Source organism: Rhagoletis zephyria, unplaced genomic scaffold (assembly GCF_001687245.7).
Source record: "Rhagoletis zephyria isolate East Lansing unplaced genomic scaffold, Rhagoletis_zephyria_1.1 Rzeph_scaffold_01568, whole genome shotgun sequence".
NCBI lineage: Eukaryota > Metazoa > Arthropoda > Insecta > Diptera > Tephritidae > Rhagoletis > Rhagoletis zephyria.
In genome coordinates this window covers 82,207-104,631 of record NW_016158652.1, presented here as the reverse complement: position 1 = coordinate 104,631, position 22,425 = coordinate 82,207, and the positions used below count along the sequence as shown (strand labels likewise).

The window sequence follows — 22,425 nt, the reverse complement described above, 5'->3', positions numbered from 1 at the left end:
ATGCTAACGGTCTACGTTTATTTTAATTTATTTTATATCTTGTTTCTTTACTCTTAGCTTAAGCATGTGTTTTAATATGTTTAATGTTGTAAAGGTGGTTCATCTCTTCGTTCTTCTCTCCTACATTGCATGTGTTTCNGCTTAAGCATGTGTTTTAATATGTTTAATGTTGTAAAGGTGGTTCATCTCTTCGTTCTTCTCTCCTACACTGCATGTGTTTCTTCTTATTTTGAAGTTGCTTTTGTTTACTTGCTGTATGGTGGTTGGTGATGGTAAGATCAATAGCGTTGATGATAACAGTCTTGTTATGTTAAATGTGTTATGTAGACAACAGCGTGGGCTTAACATTGTCCGTTTTAATGCCCGTAGCTTAAATAGTGTAAAAATGGATTATGTCAGATATGTGTTTTAGCACTCCGCTGTTGATGTTATATGCGTGTCAGAAACTTGGTTCCCTAAGGGTGTTAGTGATGTTCACTTTAGCATAAGTAATTACAAGCTTATGCGAAATGATCGAATTGGCAAAAGAGGTGGCGGTGTTGCAATTTACTGCAAGAACCACATAAACATGAAGCTTTTTTGGAATCAAGTACTGAGGAAATTTAGTTTTTATTTGTTGAGTTGTCCGATCGCCTAAAAAAAGTTCTTGTCTCTTGTGTGTATAATCCTAATAGATCCTCTTGTACAGGTCCTTTGTTTGAGAAACTGTCTACGATGCTTATGGACTATGATAATGTTATACTCTGTGGTGATTTTAATATCAATATTCTGGTCTGTAATAAAATATGTTCCTCCTTCTCAGATGATGTCTCAAATCTTGGTCTCTCCATCGTTAATATTTCAGTACCTACTAGGTTCTGTAATTATTGTAATCCTAGTCTTCTTGATTATTTTGTCGTTTCTGATCGTTCCTCTGTGATAAAATTTAACCAAATTTCATTTGTTTCTGACCATGATTTAATTTTTTGCTCTTTTGACATTCACTTTAGTGATTTTTGCAGTGGAAAAGTGTATACCTTCAGAGACTTTCGCTCAATCGACCTAAATGCACTGTGTTTGGAACTAGAAAATGTTGTTTGGACTGAATGTTGGTATTTTGGCTCTGTAAATGAAAAACTCGATTTTTTAAACAATAAATTGGTGTCTCTCTACAGTACTTTCGTTCCGCTGCGTTATGGCAAAGCATCACCTTGTCCTTGGTTTAACACCAAAGTCAGGGAAGCTATAAAAGCGCGAACAAAAGCTTATCGCCTTTGGAAGCAAAATCGCTCAAAAGCTAACTGGGACTCTTTTCGCGTGGCAAGAAATAAAGCCACTGCAATTGTTAGAGCTGAAAAGCAAAGATTCTTTGCAGCCAAGCTAGATTCCTCTCTTCCCTCGGGCACCTTATGGCGTAATATTAAAAACCTTCGAATACAAGCTAATGAAAAAACTGAATGTATGTTGAATGTTGATAGTCTGAATGATGTGTTTGTTTCTAGTGTTATGTCTAATGGTGATTTGTATCAATTTGTTCCGTGGACTTCCGCTTCATACCTGGGCGTACCGTTTGAATTTTCAACCGTAACAGAATGTGATGTGGCTAGATGCATACTGAAAATCAAATCTAATGCAGTCGGTGAGGATGGTATACCCATTCGATTTGTAAAGTTAGCTATGCCTTATATTTTAAGTCCTCTGACCCACATTATCAATCACTGCATCACTACATCATGCTTCCCAAACCTTTGGAAGGTTGCCTCTGTTTGCCCTGTCGCCAAGAATAAACGTGCGTGTTCTCCTTGTGATTTTCGTCCTATAAGTGTTTTACCTGCTTTATCAAAAGTATTTGAGTCGATTATGTTTAAACAAATCTCCTGCCATATGTCGGAAAATCATTTGCTTTCCCCTTTCCAGTCAGGCTTTAGAGCTGAGCATGGATGTGCTACCGCAATGGTTAAAATTTTAGACGACTTACGAATTTCTTATGACAAAGGTGAATTGTCCCTACTGTGTTTACTAGACTTCTCCAAAGCATTTGACTCCGTTGATCATACATTGCTCTGCTCAAAGCTCACTTACTACTTCGGCTTTGGCAAAAATGCACTGTCCCTCATGAAAAGTTATTTATCAGGCAGAACCCAGCGTGTGAAGATTGGCTCAGTATCCTCAAAGACAAAGTCTGTGATCTGTGGCGTTCCCCAAGGGTCCATTTTGGGTCCGTTGCTATTTAGCGCTTTTTTTGACTTTACGATATGTAAATGCTCATGCATATGCAGATGATCTCCAGATATACTTATCTGGTCCATTCCAGGATGTAATTGGAACTACGGCAAAACTTAATCAGGACTTGTCTTCGGTTTCGCGATGGGCCACTCAAAACGGCCTCTGTCTAAACCCGGTGAAGTCGTATGTTCTACCTGTCTACAAGAAGAAAGTCAGTTTTAGCTACATTCCACCAGTTTGTCTCGGTACGACTTCTCTTGTATTAGTCGAAAAAATAACCAATCTGGGTTTTGTTATTAATTCTAACCTCACCTGTGTCGATCACATTAACTCCGTCGTGGGCAAAGTATATTGTACTCTAAGAAATTAAGGCAATCTGCACCGTTTACTCCAACTCTTATAAAGCAAAAGCTTGCGCGTCAATTAATTTTGCCTATTATTACCTATTCTGAGTTGGTATACAGCAAGCTCGACTCCAGGTCTTCGCATAAAATTGATACCTTATTTAATAATGTTACGTGCTATGTCTATGGAATACGGAAATTTGATCATATATCCGCCTGGAGGTCTAGTTTACTAGGATGTGAAATTTCTGATTATTTAAAAGCCAGAAACTGTATTTCTCTTTTTAAACTGCTGAGTTCAAAAGAACCACATTACCTTTATGAAAAACTGATTTTTCCAAAATCTGAGCGTTCTTATGATCTAATTGTGCCTGTCTTCAAACTTATGAGCTGCACAAGACTGTCTTTCATCAATGCAATTAGAATTTGGAACTCTATACCTGCTACCATTAGGAGCAAAATCAACAGAAGCAACTTCAAAAATACTCTTTATAATTATTTCGCTAAAAATTGATGAACGATCTACATATATGCAATAATATATAATTAAGTGATTTTTTGAGCTTTGTTAACATACCATAATGTTTGTATATATGTTATAAGTTTTATGTATCCGTGTTATTTTCTGTTTAATTGAATGTGTCATATGCGTTTGTATATATTTTAGAATTTTAATTTGCAATATATAAATAAATAAGTATTATCTTTACTTTTATCATTGTTGTACTATAAAAGATTTAATCTTATTGTACTAATGCCCGAACCGAAATAAATGAAATGAAATGAAATGTATAGCGCTTTGGGCAATTTTCACAGCACTCTCGATATCTTTAGGTTTTTCGCTTTTCAAAAGCTTTTTAGTTTTGTTAATAACTTCTTTAAATATTTTTTTCCACTTGTCTTTCTCTTCTTCTTTCCTTGTTTTTTCTTTTTTAATTTCTTCGATTTACTTTTGATTTCAGGTATTCCTAATCCAAAATTTACTTTTGTCTTCATCGCGTTTGGTACAATCCAAGCGGCTGCGGGCTCTTTTAAATCACTGTCTTTAGATGTTACTCGCTGCCAGGCCCTTTCAGCTAAAATTTTATCAGCTTGATGTCTTTTGTTTCATTCTTTTGACTGCGAATATGCAATTTAGTGTTCTCTGCAAGCTGCATCCAATTGATTTATTCCTTTGTCTCCCCTTGCTAAACGTTTAGCTAATTTTGTTACTGGTCCACAAAACTGATAGCCTGGTATATGTAATTCAATTGGTAATTTATTTATTAAGTTGATTACAAAACCACCTCCAGTTTATACTGTTTTCAAAAATTTTTTTCAATATATTTTATAGACATTATAGATTAAAATTTTTTCTTTAATATATATTTATGTATACACTTGATAGAATTTAAAGTCCAAATACCTAACTTTGTTATAAATTCCTACGTTTATGCGACAGAATTCATGAATTCTTCATTTCATGAATTCAAAAGTGGCCCCGTTTATGCATAGTTCGCGAATTCATGAAATAAAGAGCTTTGAAAAAGTGGCAACGCACTAGCGAGAAACTAAACAGTAGGATTGTCGCTTTTTGGCCTCCTTTTGAATTTGAAAAACCTGTTGGTACCAGGAAATGAATCATATTATATTTAAATTGGTTTTAATATATTTTCATTTTAATCTAGCTGAATTTATTTGGGTGGTTCACAAGGTGTCGTAAGTGTCGTATTGTCGTATGTCGTAAAGTTTTTAACGGCTAAATAAATGTTTAGGGGACTTGAAATCACCACCAACTATTTTTTAGCGGTCTGAAATTTCATAATAACACTTTTATGTTAACTTGCGAATTCCTTAAATATAGTTTTAGCCGGTTAAAGTTTATGACATACAACAGTACGACAGTATACAACACCTTGTGAACTCCCTAATTATATATTTGAACAATTCCATGTAACTTTTCCAGTGTTGTAAGTCCTGTTTATGTTACTCATGCTTTTTAATCTAAAAACATCATAACCCTAGTAAACAGCTGTTTCTGAAACGTGGCGTTGCCGGACTTGCACTTGACGATTTCATGAAATGATGCCGAATTCATGGTTAACTTTCGTGTATAATTGAATTCATGAAATGGTGCTTATGCAGCCAATTTTGGCCCAAATTCATGAAATGAATTCGTGAATTAGCCTACGCATAAACGTAGTAAATTATTGATTATATAGTGAACAGCTTTTAGTTAACAAAATGCGTTTGATAAAGCAACCAATAACAATTGAAGTGAAAAATGTTGATAAAGTCTATATGAGTGGCGAAAAACATAAAACTAAACATACACAGTTCTCTTTTAACAAATTCAATACGTGCTTTAATCGTAGGGCCATCAAATTGTGGTAAAACTAACGTAATACTCAGTTTAATAGAAAGCCCGAATGAACTTTCTTTTAAAAAAATTTATATTTACTCAAAATCATTATATCAACCGAAATATTGTTATCTAAAGAAATTGATTGCACCAGTTAAGGGAATAAATCTATAAATGTTTACAGAAAATGAAAAAGTTTTAAGGCCAGACAAAGCGGAGGCAAATTCTATAATAATATTTGATGATCTTATATGTGATAAGCAAAATAACATAAGAGATTATTTTTGTATGGGACGACATAAAAACATTGATTGTTTTTAGTTATGTCAAACATATACGAAAATTCCTAAACATTTAATGCGTGAATACGCTAATATGATCATCATGTCCAAACAGGATGAATTGAATATAAAGCATGTATACAATGATCATGTTATTGGTGATATGTCATTTACGAAATTTCTCAATTTGTGTAGCGAATGCTGAAAAGATAAATATGGTTTTCTTGTTATAAGTAAAGATGATGAAATCAACAAGGGTCCTTATAGAAAAGGATTCCATAGTTTTATACATTTGTGAAAGAATAAACAAAAAAAAATCGATAGATATAGACCACATGTATAGCATATATACACCAGATACAGACCAGTGAAGTAACAGATCCATAAACAATCACACACATATACATATATAATTACAAAAATGGATAATAAATTATTAAAAAATATTGTAGAGAAACGTCAAGTGTTAAGAAATAAATTAAAAGCTATGATATTAAATACTGCAAATCATTTAAGTATATTGGAATATACATTTAAACCAATAACAAAACCTTTGAATGAAATTGTGAATAAAATGAACCAAGAAAATAAAACGAATATAATGTATGAAGAAAAACAACCTAAATTATTAATAAAAAAGGAAAGGTATGACGTTGATGAAGATGAGGATGTAGAAAGCGAAAATGCATTTCATGATATCGCTTACGCTTACTATAGTCCAAAAGTACAACGTATGAATGTAGATGAAAATTATGAAAATAATGCTGATGTACTAAGTAGCCAAAGAGCAAATCGAAAGCGAAAGCAACCAGTAGAATGTGGTGGTGCAAATGCAGGTTTGATAAAACGTTTGAAAATAAGTAAAAACCATAAAAATAATGCTGTTGATAATGACTTTGCAGCAGAACGTGGTGGTGCAAATGCGGGTGCGATAAAACGTTTGAAACTAAGCAAAAAACATAAAAATAATGCTGTTGATACTGACTTTGTAGCAGAACGTGGCGGTGTAAATGTGGGTGTGATAAAACGTTTGAAACTAAGCAAAAAACGTAAAAATAATGCTGTTGATAATAACCCTGCAGCAGAACTTGGCGGTGTAAGTGTGGGTGCGATAAGACGTTTGAAACTATAAGCAAAAGACGTAAAACTAAAGCTGTTGATAATAACCTTGAGGATAAGCGTAAAAAACTAACGCATTTAATTTCAGGAAAGCGACAAAGCGAAAAACAATTGAATAACGATAAAAAACGTGTTAAAGTCCAAACCACTTTAAAACACAAATACACTAATGATGATTTTGATTTTGAGCGTAAGCGTAAAAAACATCACACGTATTTTTGAGAAAACGCCAAAGCAAAACCCAATTGAACAACGATAGAAAACGTGTGAAATAACTGATAAAAAGATTACAATTAATTCTCCAAATAAATCCCGTTTATCGATAAATCTACTGAAGCAATTAAAAATAAAACCGCTCACAACGTAATGAATGCTATTAAAAGTATTTTCATGAGTTCCAAAGAATTTACAAACTGATGACGGTAAAGAGTTTTTCAATACTCAATTTAAGCATCTAATGGAACTTAATCAAATTAATCACTATTCCACATATAGCATTTTAAAGGCATCCATAATTGAACGTTTTAATCGAGCATTAAAGGGAATGATGTGGAAAGAGTTTAGTTTTCAAGGTACATACCGTTGGATTGATAAATATAAAGAGCTATTTGATAAATATAATAATACATTTCATAGAACAATTCATATGACACCTAATGAAGTGAATCCTTCAAATGAAAAACGATTACTACAAACTGTTTACAATAATTTAAAAGTTTTTAGAAAAGCCAAGTTTAAAATTAATGAACACGTTCGAATAAGCAAGCTTAAACATGTTTTTGAAAAAGGATATGCACCAAATTAGACAACAGAGATTTGTACAATTAAAACCATACAAAATACAAATCCTACTACATACATATTAAAAGATTACCAGGATAATGGAATTAAAGGAGGATTTTATGAATATGAACTACTGAAAACTAAATTCCCCGACACAAACTTGATTGAAAAGATTTTAAAAAGACAAAGAAATAATCTATAAGACACATTTCATTCAGTTATTTAACATTAAGGGCCGGTTGTTCAATGTCTGGTTATCACTACTTGCAGGTTAAACATCATTATCGACGTTTTCGTCACCATGCTTATAACATGTGATCGATAAAGCAGTCGTTGTATTTAACCGGAGCTTCTACCTCCGATTTCTGCAAATCAGACATTGAACAACCGGCCCTAAGATGTCAATAACGTTAACAATAAACGGAAACTCTTCATTATTATCGCCAATGGTTCATTATTAGGTTTTAGCAAAAGACAATTAGAAGCCAACACAAAACATAATTCATTATCGGTTAATTGTAATATTGTTAGCGGATCATATATAAATAACACTTCATCCCATATCTTACATCAGTTTGCTCTTAGCGTTAGCCCAGGATATAAAATCAACGAAGCACCAGCTAATGTAATATATTTACTAGTTAATATTGCTACAATACACACTCTCGTATTAAAAGTTACCGATCAAGACGATAATTAAATAAATTTCCGAGGTGAGAAGATAACGATAAGGTTGCATTTGAAATCCGCCCCTTAAAAAAGAATCATGATTATTTTTAATAAAAAACCATCTCACAATAATTTATCTTCATTCAATTCACTAACGTTATCAACGGTGGATAAGAAAATCGAAATTAGTCCTTGTGAAAAGAAACGAAGACAATATAAGCGAAAACGACATTATCAAGCGCAGACTAAGACTCTTACTTCAAATAACAAAGAATTTCTCCAACAATTAGGATTTCGCTTAAAGTGAAAAAAGGAAATGGGAAATATACTAAGCGTATTAGGGAGACCGGAATTCGATACTAGCATAATTAATAAGGAATATACAGCTATTTACCATATTAACAATCCTTTGGTAATAATGATGAAATCCGTATTTCAATTAAAACCCAAGATTTATATCTCTTACCCAGCGAAATCTTTTTATACATTGAAGGATTTGGTCAGAGAGCTTCGGATCATATAGTCTCACCTAATATAAAGTTGTTAAATAATTGTATGGCATATCTTTTTGAAGAAATTCGATATGAACTTAATGGGGTAGAAATAGATCATACGCGTAAATAAGGTATTTCAACAGATATGAAAAACCTTGTATCCTTAACTAGTAACGAACTTAATGCCTTAAAAAATGCTGGATGGTCAGGAATTGGTGACTCAATGTCACTTAGTAGCGCTCATTTCAACTTTTGCGTTCCATTGAAATTATTACTTGGATTTGCTGAAGATTTTAATAAAATTGTAGTCAATGCTAAACATGAATTGATTTTAGTACGTGCAAATGATAATACAAATTTTATAAAATCATCCGTTGCGACGGAAATACCGGAGCTAAACATTACCTGGAAAGTGCCGCATATTCAACTCTCTGACGCTTACAAATTAGAGATGTTTAAAACGATTAAAAAAAGAACACCTCTTAGTATATCCTTTAGAAGTTTGGATATGTATTATAATCCGATACTACCGCAAAGTACATCGATTTTATGGAATGTTAAACTAGCTCCTGAAAATGAAAGACCACGTTTTATACTTGTAGCATTTCAAACCATAACAAATTTCAGCATTGTAATTTAAGAGATGTAAAAGTTCATCTCAACTCCGGTTCATATCCTTATGATGATTGAAAACTTAAATTTAGCCAAATCGTTATTCATTGCTATACGATATGTATTGCAAATTTCAAACAAATTTTTATTCACAAGAAGCACAACCTATTCTAACACTCGAGGCCTTTAAGGATTCACCAATAATTGTCTTAGATGCATCTCATGAAAATGAAACAATCAAAACCGGACCAATTGATATTCGGATTGAGTTGACAACAGATGTCATCATACCAAACGATACCTCACTCTATTGTCTAATCATATATGATAATATATTTGAATATCTTATCGCAAAAGCCATGTAAGTCAACTGTGCTTGCTTGATTGTAGCCCAACCATCTAGGTATCTTGATTTGTTCTAGCTCTTTCAAAGTGCCACGATACCGAATCCATTCTGAATGAAGTTTAGGTGGAAGGGGATCTTGCCAACCTAATCCTTCCAACCACAGCTTTTGAAATATAATTTTGGCTACGATAGTGGTAGGTGCGAGCCAACCTAATGGGTCAAAGAGTTTGGCCGCATCTGACAGAAGGCTGCTCTTAGTTTTCATGGGAGCAAAACCGAAGTCGCACTGAATATATCACAACGACATCAGACATTGAAGGCGAACAAATCGTATTCTTCTATTTTTTCTATTAATGTTTATTCAACATTAAAATGGTGCCGAAACCCGGGACCTTTGAAATTTCTTAGTCCCACATCCTAAATTCTTGCATCGATTCAACGAAGTTCATCTATTATTTTATTACTTTATTTTACTTAGAACAGTAAATCAGCGTTTATACATTTTGCTGTCAGCTAAGTATTCTTTATTACACCGTATTCATGTGGATCCCCTAACCTGCAAATTTTCGTTAGCAAAATGGAGGGTCTTAGTGCGTTGATTGAAGGACAACGAAAAATGTACTCGCACCTTCAACGATTCTTACGCAACTTTGAGGCAAAACCAGCTGCCCAGAAATCCGCTGGATTTGTACAAAGTCTTCTTACGGAAGTTGAACTACTCTTTCGCGACTTCAAACAGGGCCATGACGACATTTGCAGCACTGCTAGGTCAAATTCAATTCTCGACGTTGACGTTCCCTATCTGAATGATGAGGTATTCTACGACTGCTACGACCTGTACATTACATTCAAGTCCAAACTGCTCGACTTGCAAATGGAACTTGCTCCTCCGACGACGCCTGGGAGTCACACCAGCACATTTGCAGTTAACAACTCTCGCAACGATGCTATTTCAGCTACCGCCCGCCTTCCCNCATTTGCCGTTAACAACTCTCGTAACGATACTATTTCAGCTACCGCCCGCCTTCCAAAGATCGATTTACCGACATTTTCCGGAGACTACTTGGAGTGGATTCCATTCCGCGACATGTTTCTGTCGCTCGTACACAACAACGTTACCCTTACACAGGTACAGAAATATTTTTACCTAAAAGGTTCCTGCACTGGAACTCCCAAAGAAATGGTAGAGGAGTACCCAGCTACAAATGCTAGTTACGAACCAGCCTGGTCCGCACTAGTGAATCGATACCACAACAATCGCAAACTCGTCGACCAAATTCTAAGAAAATTATTTAATGTACAAACCACGGACGGACGTCTGCATAGCATACAACAATTGTTAGATATTACGCGTAATTTCCTTGCTCTTTTAAGAACATTGGAAGTTGACACTTCTAACTGGGACCCCATCATTATGTTTTTGCTAACTCAAAAAATTGATAAGCAAACGAGAAAGGAATGGGAGCAATCTCTTAATGGAAGTAATGAAATTCCGTTAGTCAAATCTTTTCTGAAATTCCTAGATTCTACGTACAAAGCATTGGAATTTGTCGAAGGAGACATTCCTTCAGCGAAGCAGCATAAAAGTATTACAACACCAAACAAGGAATTCCGTCGAAAATCTCACACAAACATTCATACAGCAACAACTACTAACATATCAGATACCAAATGTCTCTGCTGCCATCGAAATCACCTTCTATACAAATGTTTTAAATTCTCTGCATTCTCCGCAGCTGACAGAAAAGAGTTTGTCAAGCAAAACAAATTGTGCATTAACTGCTTAGGTAAGGGTCACACCTGCAGTAATTGTACAACACTATTCTACGCCTGGTTTTACACTGCGGGCGATAATTTAATTTGAAGTTTGTTACTGAATAAAATGCAATTCAACGTAACTTGAAGAAGTTTAAATTTCCGATGCAGAAAATATATTGGATATTCATACCTGTTAATGATATATTTCCCATAATTCAGACTGAATAAAATGCAATTCAACGTAACTTGAAGAAGTTTAAATTTCCGATGCAGAAAATATATTGGATATTCATACCTGTTAATGATATATTTCCCATAATTCAGACTGAATAAAATGCAATTCAACGTAACTTGAAGAAGTTTAAATTTCCGATGCAGAAAATATATTGGATATTCATACCTGTTAATGATATATTTCCCATAATTCAGACTGAATAAAATGCAATTCAACGTAACTTGAAGAAGTTTAAATTTCCGATGCAGAAAATATATTGGATATTCATACCTGTTAATGATATATTTCCCATAATTCAGACTGAATAAAATGCAATTCAACGTAACTTGAAGAAGTTTAAATTTCCGATGCAGAAAATATATTGGATATTCATACTTACATACGCATGTGAATAAGGAAGATAAGCCCATATAAAGGCATCAGATTTCAATATTTGCTTCAGTAGGCACATTCTACGTCCAGCTAGAAGATGATATACTGGCCAAATCGCACTTTATCACTGCTATGAAGAAATTCGCTATAACAAAGAGCGCCCTAACAAAGCCCGATCAGCCGTCGTGGTTCGTACTGGACTTTTGTCAATTGGGTTTCATTGGCAAGATGTTCAAATCAGCTGAATTACCATATTAATTTACATATTTCCAAATGTTCTACAATGATAAGCCCGTAGATTGGTTGTTACTGTATTTTATTAAATCCAAAGTCTGTCGCTCTGACAAAGATCAGAAGCATTGTAATTTGGAGCGCGCCAAGTATTGGTTGCACTATCGCCCGTCACTTTTTCAACATATCGGTACCAGTTCCTCGCTCAAGGGCAAGGTTCAAAAGTTGAAGGATAAACAATTCGGCTCCAAAGTGCCAGCATTCTATCCGCATGTGCACAATCCACCAGCAAGAGTGAGATCAAATATCGTCGCCTACAAGAACTATTTGCTCAAGCGTGCATATCGCGGTGAAACGTATTTTTGGGGGTTGCTACCCCAACCTGGCGATTTGGTGCAGTTTATTTTTGAGAAGCCAACATTACTACGTCGTTATCTCTTTCGCAGTGGCAACAGCGAGCATCCTTCGGATCGGTTCTACAACACTACCGTTGAAGTGTTACCTGCCGATTCATTGAGCGAAAACTCATCTGTATGGAGTGCGTATAATTCTACCACGGATGATTATCTTATAATTGGTGCTTTCGATGGTTTGGGTATGGTGAGAGCGTTATTGATGTAAAAATCGGTGCCATCAAAGAGATACGTTTACATGTGCACAGCGACAGCGAAAATTGGGCACTTCTGAGCGAAATCGATTTCGAAACAAATAATGCACCCGCGGAAAGCTATTCGAATAGCTGATTGTTACAACATCGGAGCTATACCATCGCTGGAAACATAAAACCGAACACGAGTTAAACGCAAATTTGTTTTATCGCTTTTCATTGACGACTTGCAGTTTACCAAACTTCCACCAGATAAAGTACGTCAATAGATTAAATAACGAGAAGATGTACATATAAATGAAGTTTAACATATAAATGTGCATTGGTCCATGTGTGTAAATTCATAACTATTTAATCTCTATCGTCGCTTTAAATTGATGTGGAACACAAAAATTTAAAAACAACAAATAATGTTGGAGGATGCAAATTTAATGTAAAATTCGTAAATGCAACTAAGAATACTGCTGCATTGGTATTATAATATCCAGGTATTATTGTTGAATTGATGTTTAAGTTGTTTTCTATCCATTTGATATTAATTTAATATTTAGTTATTTACGCGTTAACCCCCAAAGTGATATTTAAAACTATTCCCGAAGTATATATCGAATATATTTATCTATATACATATGTATTTATATTTTAACTCAATTATTATCTATTTTGTTACAACCAAAGCCATTTTTTTTACATAGTGCATAACAATTCGCTTTCAAGCTCAATAATGAAATAATTGTCTGGATTTTTTAATTAAACAATATCTACATATAAACCACATCACGTTGCAAAGTTTGCGGAGAGTCGCATCATACTCTTCTTCATAACGATTTCTTTATTGGAAACTCAATTACGAATAAGAACAATCCAGCTACCGTCTCACCTAATTCTCTTAGTAATATCGGAGCTGTATCCGCATCGATAGCTAAACTGCACTCTCTATTTACTCATGTGAGCACAAAGGTACTCCTAGCTACCGTTCGCATAATAGTGGAAACACCCGGTAGGAAATTTTATTTCAAGGCTCTTGTCGATCAAGGAGCACAAACTTCTTTTATATCTGAAGATGCAGCCCAATTGCTAAGATTGAAGACACGTAACATAAATGCAAATGTATCGGGCATCGGAGGGTCACAATCTTTTATTGCAAGAAAAGCTGTCAAACTTAACTTGCGTTCACATTATAACTACCTGTTTGACCTTGAATGCCACTTTCTTTTATTACCAAAGGTTACAACTTATACTCCGGCAGCAATAGAAGCAAGTTATCTGAAAAAATTACCCAGCGTCTTTCTCGCCGATCCCAACTTCAGTTCACCAGATAAAATTGATTTTATTTTTGGTGCTGATTTATACTGCGACATTTTGCTTTCTGGAATGACCAAGTGCGACAATGGTTTATTATTACAGGAAACAAATTTCGGTTGGATGATCTCGGGTCCGATTAAATCAAGTCCTAATGACTGCAGTCTTTCCGTCAATTTATTTTCTCTCGATGACCAGCTACGTTTGTTTTGGGAACAGGAAGACCTGATAGAAACCCGACCGATGTCAACTGAGGAAGCCGCAGTTGAGAAACATTTTTTAGAAACCCACTCGCGCGACGCAGCCGGACGATATACCGTACTTTTGCCCTTTAAACGTTTTTTTCTCCATGCAGAACTAACGTCATTTAGTCACACGCACTTCAACGCACTTCGAAGACTAAGTCAGCTTGAAAAACGATTTAAATTACAACCGGAGTTTGCACTGCTTACAAGAGTTTCATGGATGAATACGTTAATCTAAGGCATATGAAAGAGATAGGCGAGTATCCAAAAGACCTTCCAGGTAATTCATATTTTCTCTGTCATCATGGCGTCTTAAGAGAAAGCAGCAGCACTACAAAACTAAGAGTAGTATTTGACGGTGGAAATCATCATCCGGAACAGACTTCGCTCAACGCCCAACTCGCTGCTGGACCTGCACTACAAAATGACTTACCGTATATTCTATATCGATGGAGACGTCACAGAATAGCATTTACAGCTGATCTGGAGAAAATGTTTCGGCAGATCAACGTAAGTAATGAGCACCAACATTTTCAATGCATTCTTTGGAGAGAAGACCCTACTAAAACGATAAAAATTTATAAGCTGTGCACCGTTACTTATGGTACTACTTCTGCGCGTTATTTAGCCATACGTGTGTTGCATCAGCTCGCAAATGATGAGCAGAGCTCCTTTCCCATTGCAAGCAAAATTCTCTTAAATGACAGCTACGTCGATGATATACTTTCTGGTTGCGATTCAATTCAAGAGGCGACAGAATTAAACAAATAACTTACTCTGCTATGTAAAAGTGGGGGCTTCAATTTAAGAAAATGGAATTCTAACTCGCTAGAATTTTTAAAATTCATTCCAATGGAATACCGCGATAAGCACGACTCATTTCAATTAACTTCTAAGAATTTCGTTAAGGCGCTAGGGCTGTATTGGGAAACCAAAGAGGTACAATTTTGCTTCAAAATCGACTTCAATTTTGCTCCCATGATAACTAAGAGCAGCCTTCTGTCAGATGCGGCCAAACTCTTTGACCCATTAGGTTGGCTCGCATCTACCACTATCGTAGCCAAAATTATATTTCAAAAGCTGTGGTTGGAAGGATTAGGTTGGCAAGATCCCCTTCCACCTAAACTTCATTCAAAATGGATTCGGTATCGTGACACTTTGAAAGAGCTAGAACAAATCAAGATACCTAGATGGTTGGGCTACAATCAAGCAAGCACAGTTGACTTACATGGTTTTTGCGATGCCTCTCAGGCAGCTTATGGTGCTGTAGTGTATGTAGAAGTTTATACTGATAGCGCTATCTCTACAACATTAATACAATCGAAAAGGAAGGTAGCGCCACTCAACGTCCTTTCAATTCCACGTCTTGAACTATGTGCAGCTACCTTACTGTTGGAATTAATGGCAAAAGTCAAAACCTATTTTGAATCGAGCCTTGAAAATTCTTACTACTGAACAGATAGCACGACTGTTTTAAGTTGGATTCGGAGCTATTCTAATCGATGGGCAATATATGTCGCCAATAGAGTAGCCGAGATTCAACGGTTATCAAGCACATCTCAATGGAAATACGTTCCTACAAGCGAAAATCCAGCCGACTGTTTAACTCGAGGCCTAACACCTTCTAAACTTCGTGAGCACACTCTGTGGTGGAGTGGACCGCCCTGGTTAATGGCAGCACAATCGCACTGGCTTAAACTCAATAAGGTTTTGGAAACAGATCTCGAGGAACGACTGTCGGACATCAGTTAACACAACACTGCTGTAACGTCCAAAGATGTTGAATACTACTCTTTGATTACAAAATACTCCAGCCTCTCTAAACTTCTCCGGATTACTGCATACATACTCCGGTTCTACAACACTCTCAAGTCAGCTGTGCTCAAACACAAGAACGAAGGGAACAAAGGCCACGAGACAGGATTTTTAAAATCAGGCGAAATAAACCGCGCGCTTATCACAGTTCAACGTGTAGACTTCGTAAATGAAATAAACTGCTTATCAAAGAAAAACCCTCCGAGCAACAACAATAGGATTCTTCAACTCGCTCCGTTTCTTGATGAAAATAACCTACTTAGAGTCGGAGGCCGAATTTCGAAGGCTAATACCACCTTCGAAACCAAACATCCAATTTTACTTACTAAGCACAACCCACTGTCGTTACTTATATTTACAGATGCTCATCACCAAACGTTACACGGTGGTGTTCAATTGATGATGACATATGTTCTGCGGCGATTTTGGATTTTATCATCCCGAAGCCTGGCCAGATCAGTACTCCGAAAGTGCCTTGTGTGTGTCAGGTACATTGCCAAAATGCATGAAAAAAAAGGGCAACTTACCGGCCGTTCGACTTCAACCTACCAGGCCATTCAAACACACCGGACTTGACTATGCTGGGCCGATTTTAATAAAGCATTCTGCACTACGAAAATCTTCTGCTGTTAAAGCTTATATTTGTCTTTTTGTCTGCATATGCACGAAAGCTATTCATCTGGAAGCAGTGTCCAGTCTAACAACAGGGGCTTTCATTGCGGCTTATCGGAGATTTATTTCTAGAAGAGGACGCTGCACTGACCTGTATTCTGATTGTGGAACTACGTTCATTGGCGCTGACAAAGAACTTAAACTTTGCTTCGAACGTCAAAAATTAGAGTTGCCTGAATATTTGGCAGCGGCGCTAGCCAATGAAGGAACTACTTGGCACTTTATTCCTCCCGCTTCACCCCACTTTGGAGGTTTGTGGGAAGCCGGTGTGAAATCGGCTAAGCATCATCTTCGGCGAATAATGCGAGACCGTATTCTTACCTTTGAGGAGCTTAGCACACTTCTAGCTCAAATGGAAAGCTGCCTAAATTCGCGACCATTGTGCCCTTTACCAAGCCACCCTGACGAAAACCAAACATTAACTCCAGCACACTTTCTTGTCGGCGAACCAACAATATGCGTTTCTGAAGAGAGTCGGTTATCTCACAAGGTTGACGCTCTGAGTCGCTGGAAGTTAGTTGAACGACTTAAACAACATTTCTGGCAACGATGGAGTGGTGAATATATTCGTACTCTCCAGCCCCGCTCAAAATGGTCACAAATTCGTCAAAATCTGACAGTTGGTGACGTTGTTTTGCTCCAGCATGAACGAAGTGCTCCAGGATATTGGCCATTAGCGCGAATACATCAAGTCCATACTGGAACAGATGGATTAGTAAGAGTGGTTACTCTTTTATGCAACGGTAAAATTCTGAAGCGTCCTATTACAAAAGTGTGTTTGCTGCCAATAATGGAACCTACAAATCCAGACCAAGAACCTGATGTTTACGACAACCACGACTACCAGATTTAAGAACATTCGTTCTTAGTGGGGGAGAATGTTGGGAATTATTCACTTTTCTTCTTTTCTTTGTTATCTTAACTTTATGTCATACCACACCATTGTGAATTTTTGTTTTTTTTTGATGAACTGTCAATAAAACCGATCAATTTGGGAACTGTTGCTGCATTTGAGAGATTCGTCAAACTAAATCAGGATTTTCAAGACTATTTCGGGGTTTTCGGGACTATTTTGGGATTTTCGAAGCTATTTCGTAATTCTTTAGGGATTCCCGGAAACTTTGATTGAGATTTTCGGGATTCTTTAAAAATATTTAGGGATTTTTGGAACTAGTTTCGTGATTTTTGGGACTTTCGAGATTCTCGGAGTTTATAGCGGGACTTTCGGGAATATTTCGGAGTTCTCGGGATTTTTGGGACTCCTGGACAATTTTTGGATTTTTAGGACTAATTTCAAGTTTTTGGGACTTTCGGGACTATTTCCAGATTTTTGGGACTTATTTCGGATTTATGGGGTTTTCGGGATTCTCGGGAATAATTTCGAGACTGTTGGGACTTTCGGGACTATTTAGGGATTTTTAAGGCTCTCGGGATTATTTCGGGATTATCGGGAGTAACTTAGGTATTTTTGGGACTTTCGAGACTATTTTCAAATTTTTGGGACTTATTTAGGATTTTTGGAACTTTCGGGTCTATTTCGAGATTGTCAGGAGTAATTTCGGGGCTTTCGGGGCAGTTTCCTGATTTTTGGAACTTTTGCACTACTTCGGGATTCTCAGGAATAATTTCGGATTTTCGGGAGTATTTCGGGATTTTTGGGACTTTGTTTTGGATTTTTGAGACTTTCGGGATCATTTCGGGATTTTTGGGACTAATTTAGGAACTATTGGACTTTCGGAACTATTTCAGGATTTTTGGGACTTTCGGGACTGTTTCGTAATTCTCGGAACTGATTTCGGATATTTGGGACTAATTTTGGGATTTTTGGGGCTTTCGGGAGTATATCGATTTTTTTGGGTCTTTTTTGGATTTTTGAGACTTCGGAACCATTTCAGGATTTTCAGGAGTATTTCGGAATTTTTGGAACTAATTTCGGATTTTTGGGACTTTCGGGACTATTTCTGCATTCTTGGGATTAATTTAGGAATTTTGGGATTTTGAGCACTAATACGGGATTTTTGGGACCAATTTTCGGATTTTTGGGACTTTCGGGGCTATTTAGGGATTTTTGGGACTCTCGGAACTATTTTGGGATTAAAGGGAGTAGTATGGGTAATTGTGGGACTTTCGAGATTATTGCCAGATTTTTGGAACTTTCGGGTCTATTTCGAGATTATCGGGAGTAATTTCGGTATTTTTTGGACTTTTGGGTGTATTTTGGAATTATTGGGACTTTCGGGCCCATTTCGGGATTCTCGGAACTAATTTTGGGACTTTTGGGATTTTCAGGAGTAGTTCGGGATTTTTGGGACTTTCGGGACTATTTACAGAATTTTGGGACTTATTTCGGATTTTTTGAACTTTCGGGATTATCGGGAGTAATTTAGGTATTTTTGGGACTTTCGGAACTATTTCCAGAATTATGGGACTAATTTAGGATTTTTCGAACCTTCGGGTCTATTTCGAAATTATCGGGAGTATCTTCGGGATTTTCGGGACTTTCCAGATTTTTGGGACTAATTTCGGATTTTTGGGACTTTCGGGAGAAATTTAGGAATTTTTGGGACTTTCGGGACTATTTACAGAATTTTGGGACTTATTTCGGATTTTTGGAACATTCGGGTCTATTTCAGCATTGTCGGGTGGAATTTCGGAATTTTTGGGACTTTCGGGAGTATTTCTGAATCTTTGGGACTTTCGGGACTATTTCGGGCTCATAATGACTAATTTCGGGACTGTCGGGACTATTTTGAGAGTCTCGGATCTAATTTTGGGAATTTCGGGATTCTCGGGTCTAATTTCGAGATTTTCGAGACTACCTCAGTATTTTTGGGACTCCCGCGACTATCTTTGTTTTTAGGCCAAATTTTAGCGTTTTGGGACATTTGAGGCCGTTTAGGGATTTTTGGGACTAATTTCGGATTTTTGGGACTTTCGGGACTACTTTTTGATTTTTGAGACTTTCGGGACCATTTGGGAATTTGGGACTAATTTAGGAACTTTAAGACTATCGAAACTACTTCAGAAAGTCCCAAAATTCTCGAAATTAGTCCCACGAATGTCGGAAGTCCCGAAAGCTCCAAAGTAGTCTCGAAAATCTCAAATTAATCCCGGCAGTCCCAAAAATCCGAAATTAGTCCCAAAATTCCTAAATAATCCCGAAAGTCCTGAAATCAGTTCCGAGAATCCCGAAATAGTCCCAAAAGTTTCAAAAATTCCAAAATACTCCCGAAATTCCCAAAAATCCCGAAATTACTCCCGACAATCCCGAAATAGACCCAAAAGTTCCAAACATCCAAAATAAGTACCAAAAATCTGGAAATAGTCTCGAAAGTCCCAAAAATACCTAAATTACTCCCGATAATCCTGAAATAGTCCCGAGAGTCCCAAAAATCCCTAAATAGCATCGAAAGTCCCAACAGTCCCGAAATTAGCTCCGAGAATCCCGACATAGTCCCAAAAATCTGGATACAGTCCTGAAAGTCCCAAAAATCCCGAAATTACTAAAGATATCTTAAATTAGTCCCAAAATTCTGGAAAAAGTCCCGAAAGTCCCAAAATTACTCGCGATAATCCCGAAATAGTCCCGGGAGTCCCAAAAATCCGAAATTTATATTTAGGGATTTTTGGGGCTCTCGGGATTATTTCGGGATTATCGGGGGTAACTTAGGTATTTTTGGGACTTTCGAGACTATTTTCAAATTTTTGGGACTTATTTAGGATTTTTGGAACTTTCGGGTCTATTTCGAGATTGTCGGGAGTAATTTCGGGGCTTTCGGGGCAGTTTCCTGATTTTTGGAACTTTTGCACTACTTCGGGATTCTCAGGAATAATTTCGGATTTTCGGGAGTATTTCGGGATTTTTGGGACTTTGTTTTGGATTTTTGAGACTTTCGGGATCATTTCGGGATTTTTGGGACTAATTTAGGAACTATTGGACTTTCGGAACTATTTCAGGATTTTTGGGACTTTCGGGACTGTTTCGTAATTCTCGGAACTGATTTCGGATATTTGGGACTAATTTTGGGATTTTTGGGGCTTTCGGGAGTATATCGATTTTTTTGGGTCTTTTTTGGATTTTTGAGACTTCGGAACCATTTCAGGATTTTCAGGAGTATTTCGGAATTTTTGGAACTAATTTCGGATTTTTGGGACTTTCGGGACTATTTCTGCATTCTTGGGATTAATTTAGGAATTTTGGGATTTTGAGCACTAATACGGGATTTTTGGGACCAATTTTCGGATTTTTGGGACTTTCGGGGCTATTTAGGGATTTTTGGGACTCTCGGAACTATTTTGGGATTAAAGGGAGTAGTATGGGTAATTGTGGGACTTTCGAGATTATTGCCAGATTTTTGGAACTTTCGGGTCTATTTCGAGATTATCGGGAGTAATTTCGGTATTTTTTGGACTTTTGGGTGTATTTTGGAATTATTGGGACTTTCGGGCCCATTTCGGGATTCTCGGAACTAATTTTGGGACTTTTGGGATTTTCAGGAGTAGTTCGGGATTTTTGGGACTTTCGGGACTATTTACAGAATTTTGGGACTTATTTCGGATTTTTTGAACTTTCGGGATTATCGGGAGTAATTTAGGTATTTTTGGGACTTTCGGAACTATTTCCAGAATTATGGGACTAATTTAGGATTTTTTGAACCTTCGGGTCTATTTCGAAATTATCGGGAGTATCTTCGGGATTTTCGGGACTTTCCAGACTATTTCCAGATTTTTGGGACTAATTTCGGATTTTTGGGACTTTCGGGAGAAATTTAGGAATTTTTGGGACTTTCGGGACTATTTACAGAATTTTGGGACTTATTTCGGATTTTTGGAACATTCGGGTCTATTTCAGCATTGTCGGGTGGAATTTCGGAATTTTTGGGACTTTCGGGAGTATTTCGGAATCTTTGGGACTTTCGGGACTATTTCTGGACTGTCGGGACTATTTTGAGTGCCTCGGATCTAATTTTGGGAATTTCGGGATTCTCGGGACTAATTTCGGGATTTTCGAGACTACCTCAGTATTTTTGGGACTCCCGCGACTATCTTTGTTTTTAGGCCAAATTTTAGCGTTTTGGGACATTTGAGGCCGTTTAGGGATTTTTGGGACTAATTTCGGATTTTTGGGACTTTCGGGACTACTTTTTGATTTTTGAGACTTTCGGGACCATTTGGGAATTTGGGACTAATTTATGAACTTTAAGACTTTCGAAACTACTTCAGAAAGTCCCAAAATTCTCGAAATTAGTCCCACGAATGTCGGAAGTCCCGAAAGCTCCAAAGTAGTCTCGAAAATCTCAAATTAATCCCGGCAGTCCCAAAAATCCGAAATTAGTCCCAAAATTCCTAAATAATCCCGAAAGTCCTGAAATCAGTTCCGAGAATCCCGAAATAGTCCCAAAAGTTTCAAAAATTCCAAAATACTCCCGAAATTCCCAAAAATCCCGAAATTACTCCCGACAATCCCGAAATAGACCCAAAAGTTCCAAACATCCAAAATAAGTACCAAAAATCTGGAAATAGTCTCGAAAGTCCCAAAAATACCTAAATTACTCCCGATAATCCTGAAATAGTCCCGAGAGTCCCAAAAATCCCTAAATAGCATCGAAAGTCCCAACAGTCCCGAAATTAGCTCCGAGAATCCCGAAAGTTGTAAAAATCCCAAATAAGTCCCAAAAATCCCTAAATAGTTCTGCAAGTCCCAAAATTCCTAAATTTTCCCCAAAAATGGAGAAATAGTCCCGAAAATCCCAAAAATCCGAAATTAGATCAAAAATCCCGCAATGCTCCTGAAAACCTTGAAATGGTCCCGAAAGTCTAAAAATCCAAAAGAAGTCCCAAAAAAATCGATATATTCCCGAAAGTCCCAAAAATCCCGAAATCAGTTCCGATAATTACGAAATAGTCCCAAAATTCCTGAAATAGTTCCGAAAGTCCCAAATTTCCTAAATTAGGCCCGACAATCCAGAAATAGTCCCGCTAGTTCCCAAAATC

General features: G+C 36.8%; 1 protein-coding gene across 1 annotated transcript; it reads left to right on the top strand.

Moving 5' to 3' along the window:
* The first annotated feature begins 10,220 nt into the window (after nucleotides 1-10,220).
* Nucleotides 10,221-14,961, top strand: LOC108364481 (uncharacterized). Its single transcript, XM_017618170.1, has 2 exons — nucleotides 10,221-11,013; nucleotides 13,172-14,961. The coding sequence occupies exons 1-2, from the start codon at nucleotides 10,282-10,284 to the stop codon at nucleotides 14,180-14,182; spliced, it is 1,743 nt and encodes a 580-aa protein (XP_017473659.1). The 5' UTR covers nucleotides 10,221-10,281; the 3' UTR covers nucleotides 14,183-14,961.
* The last annotated feature ends 7,464 nt before the right edge of the window (nucleotides 14,962-22,425 follow it).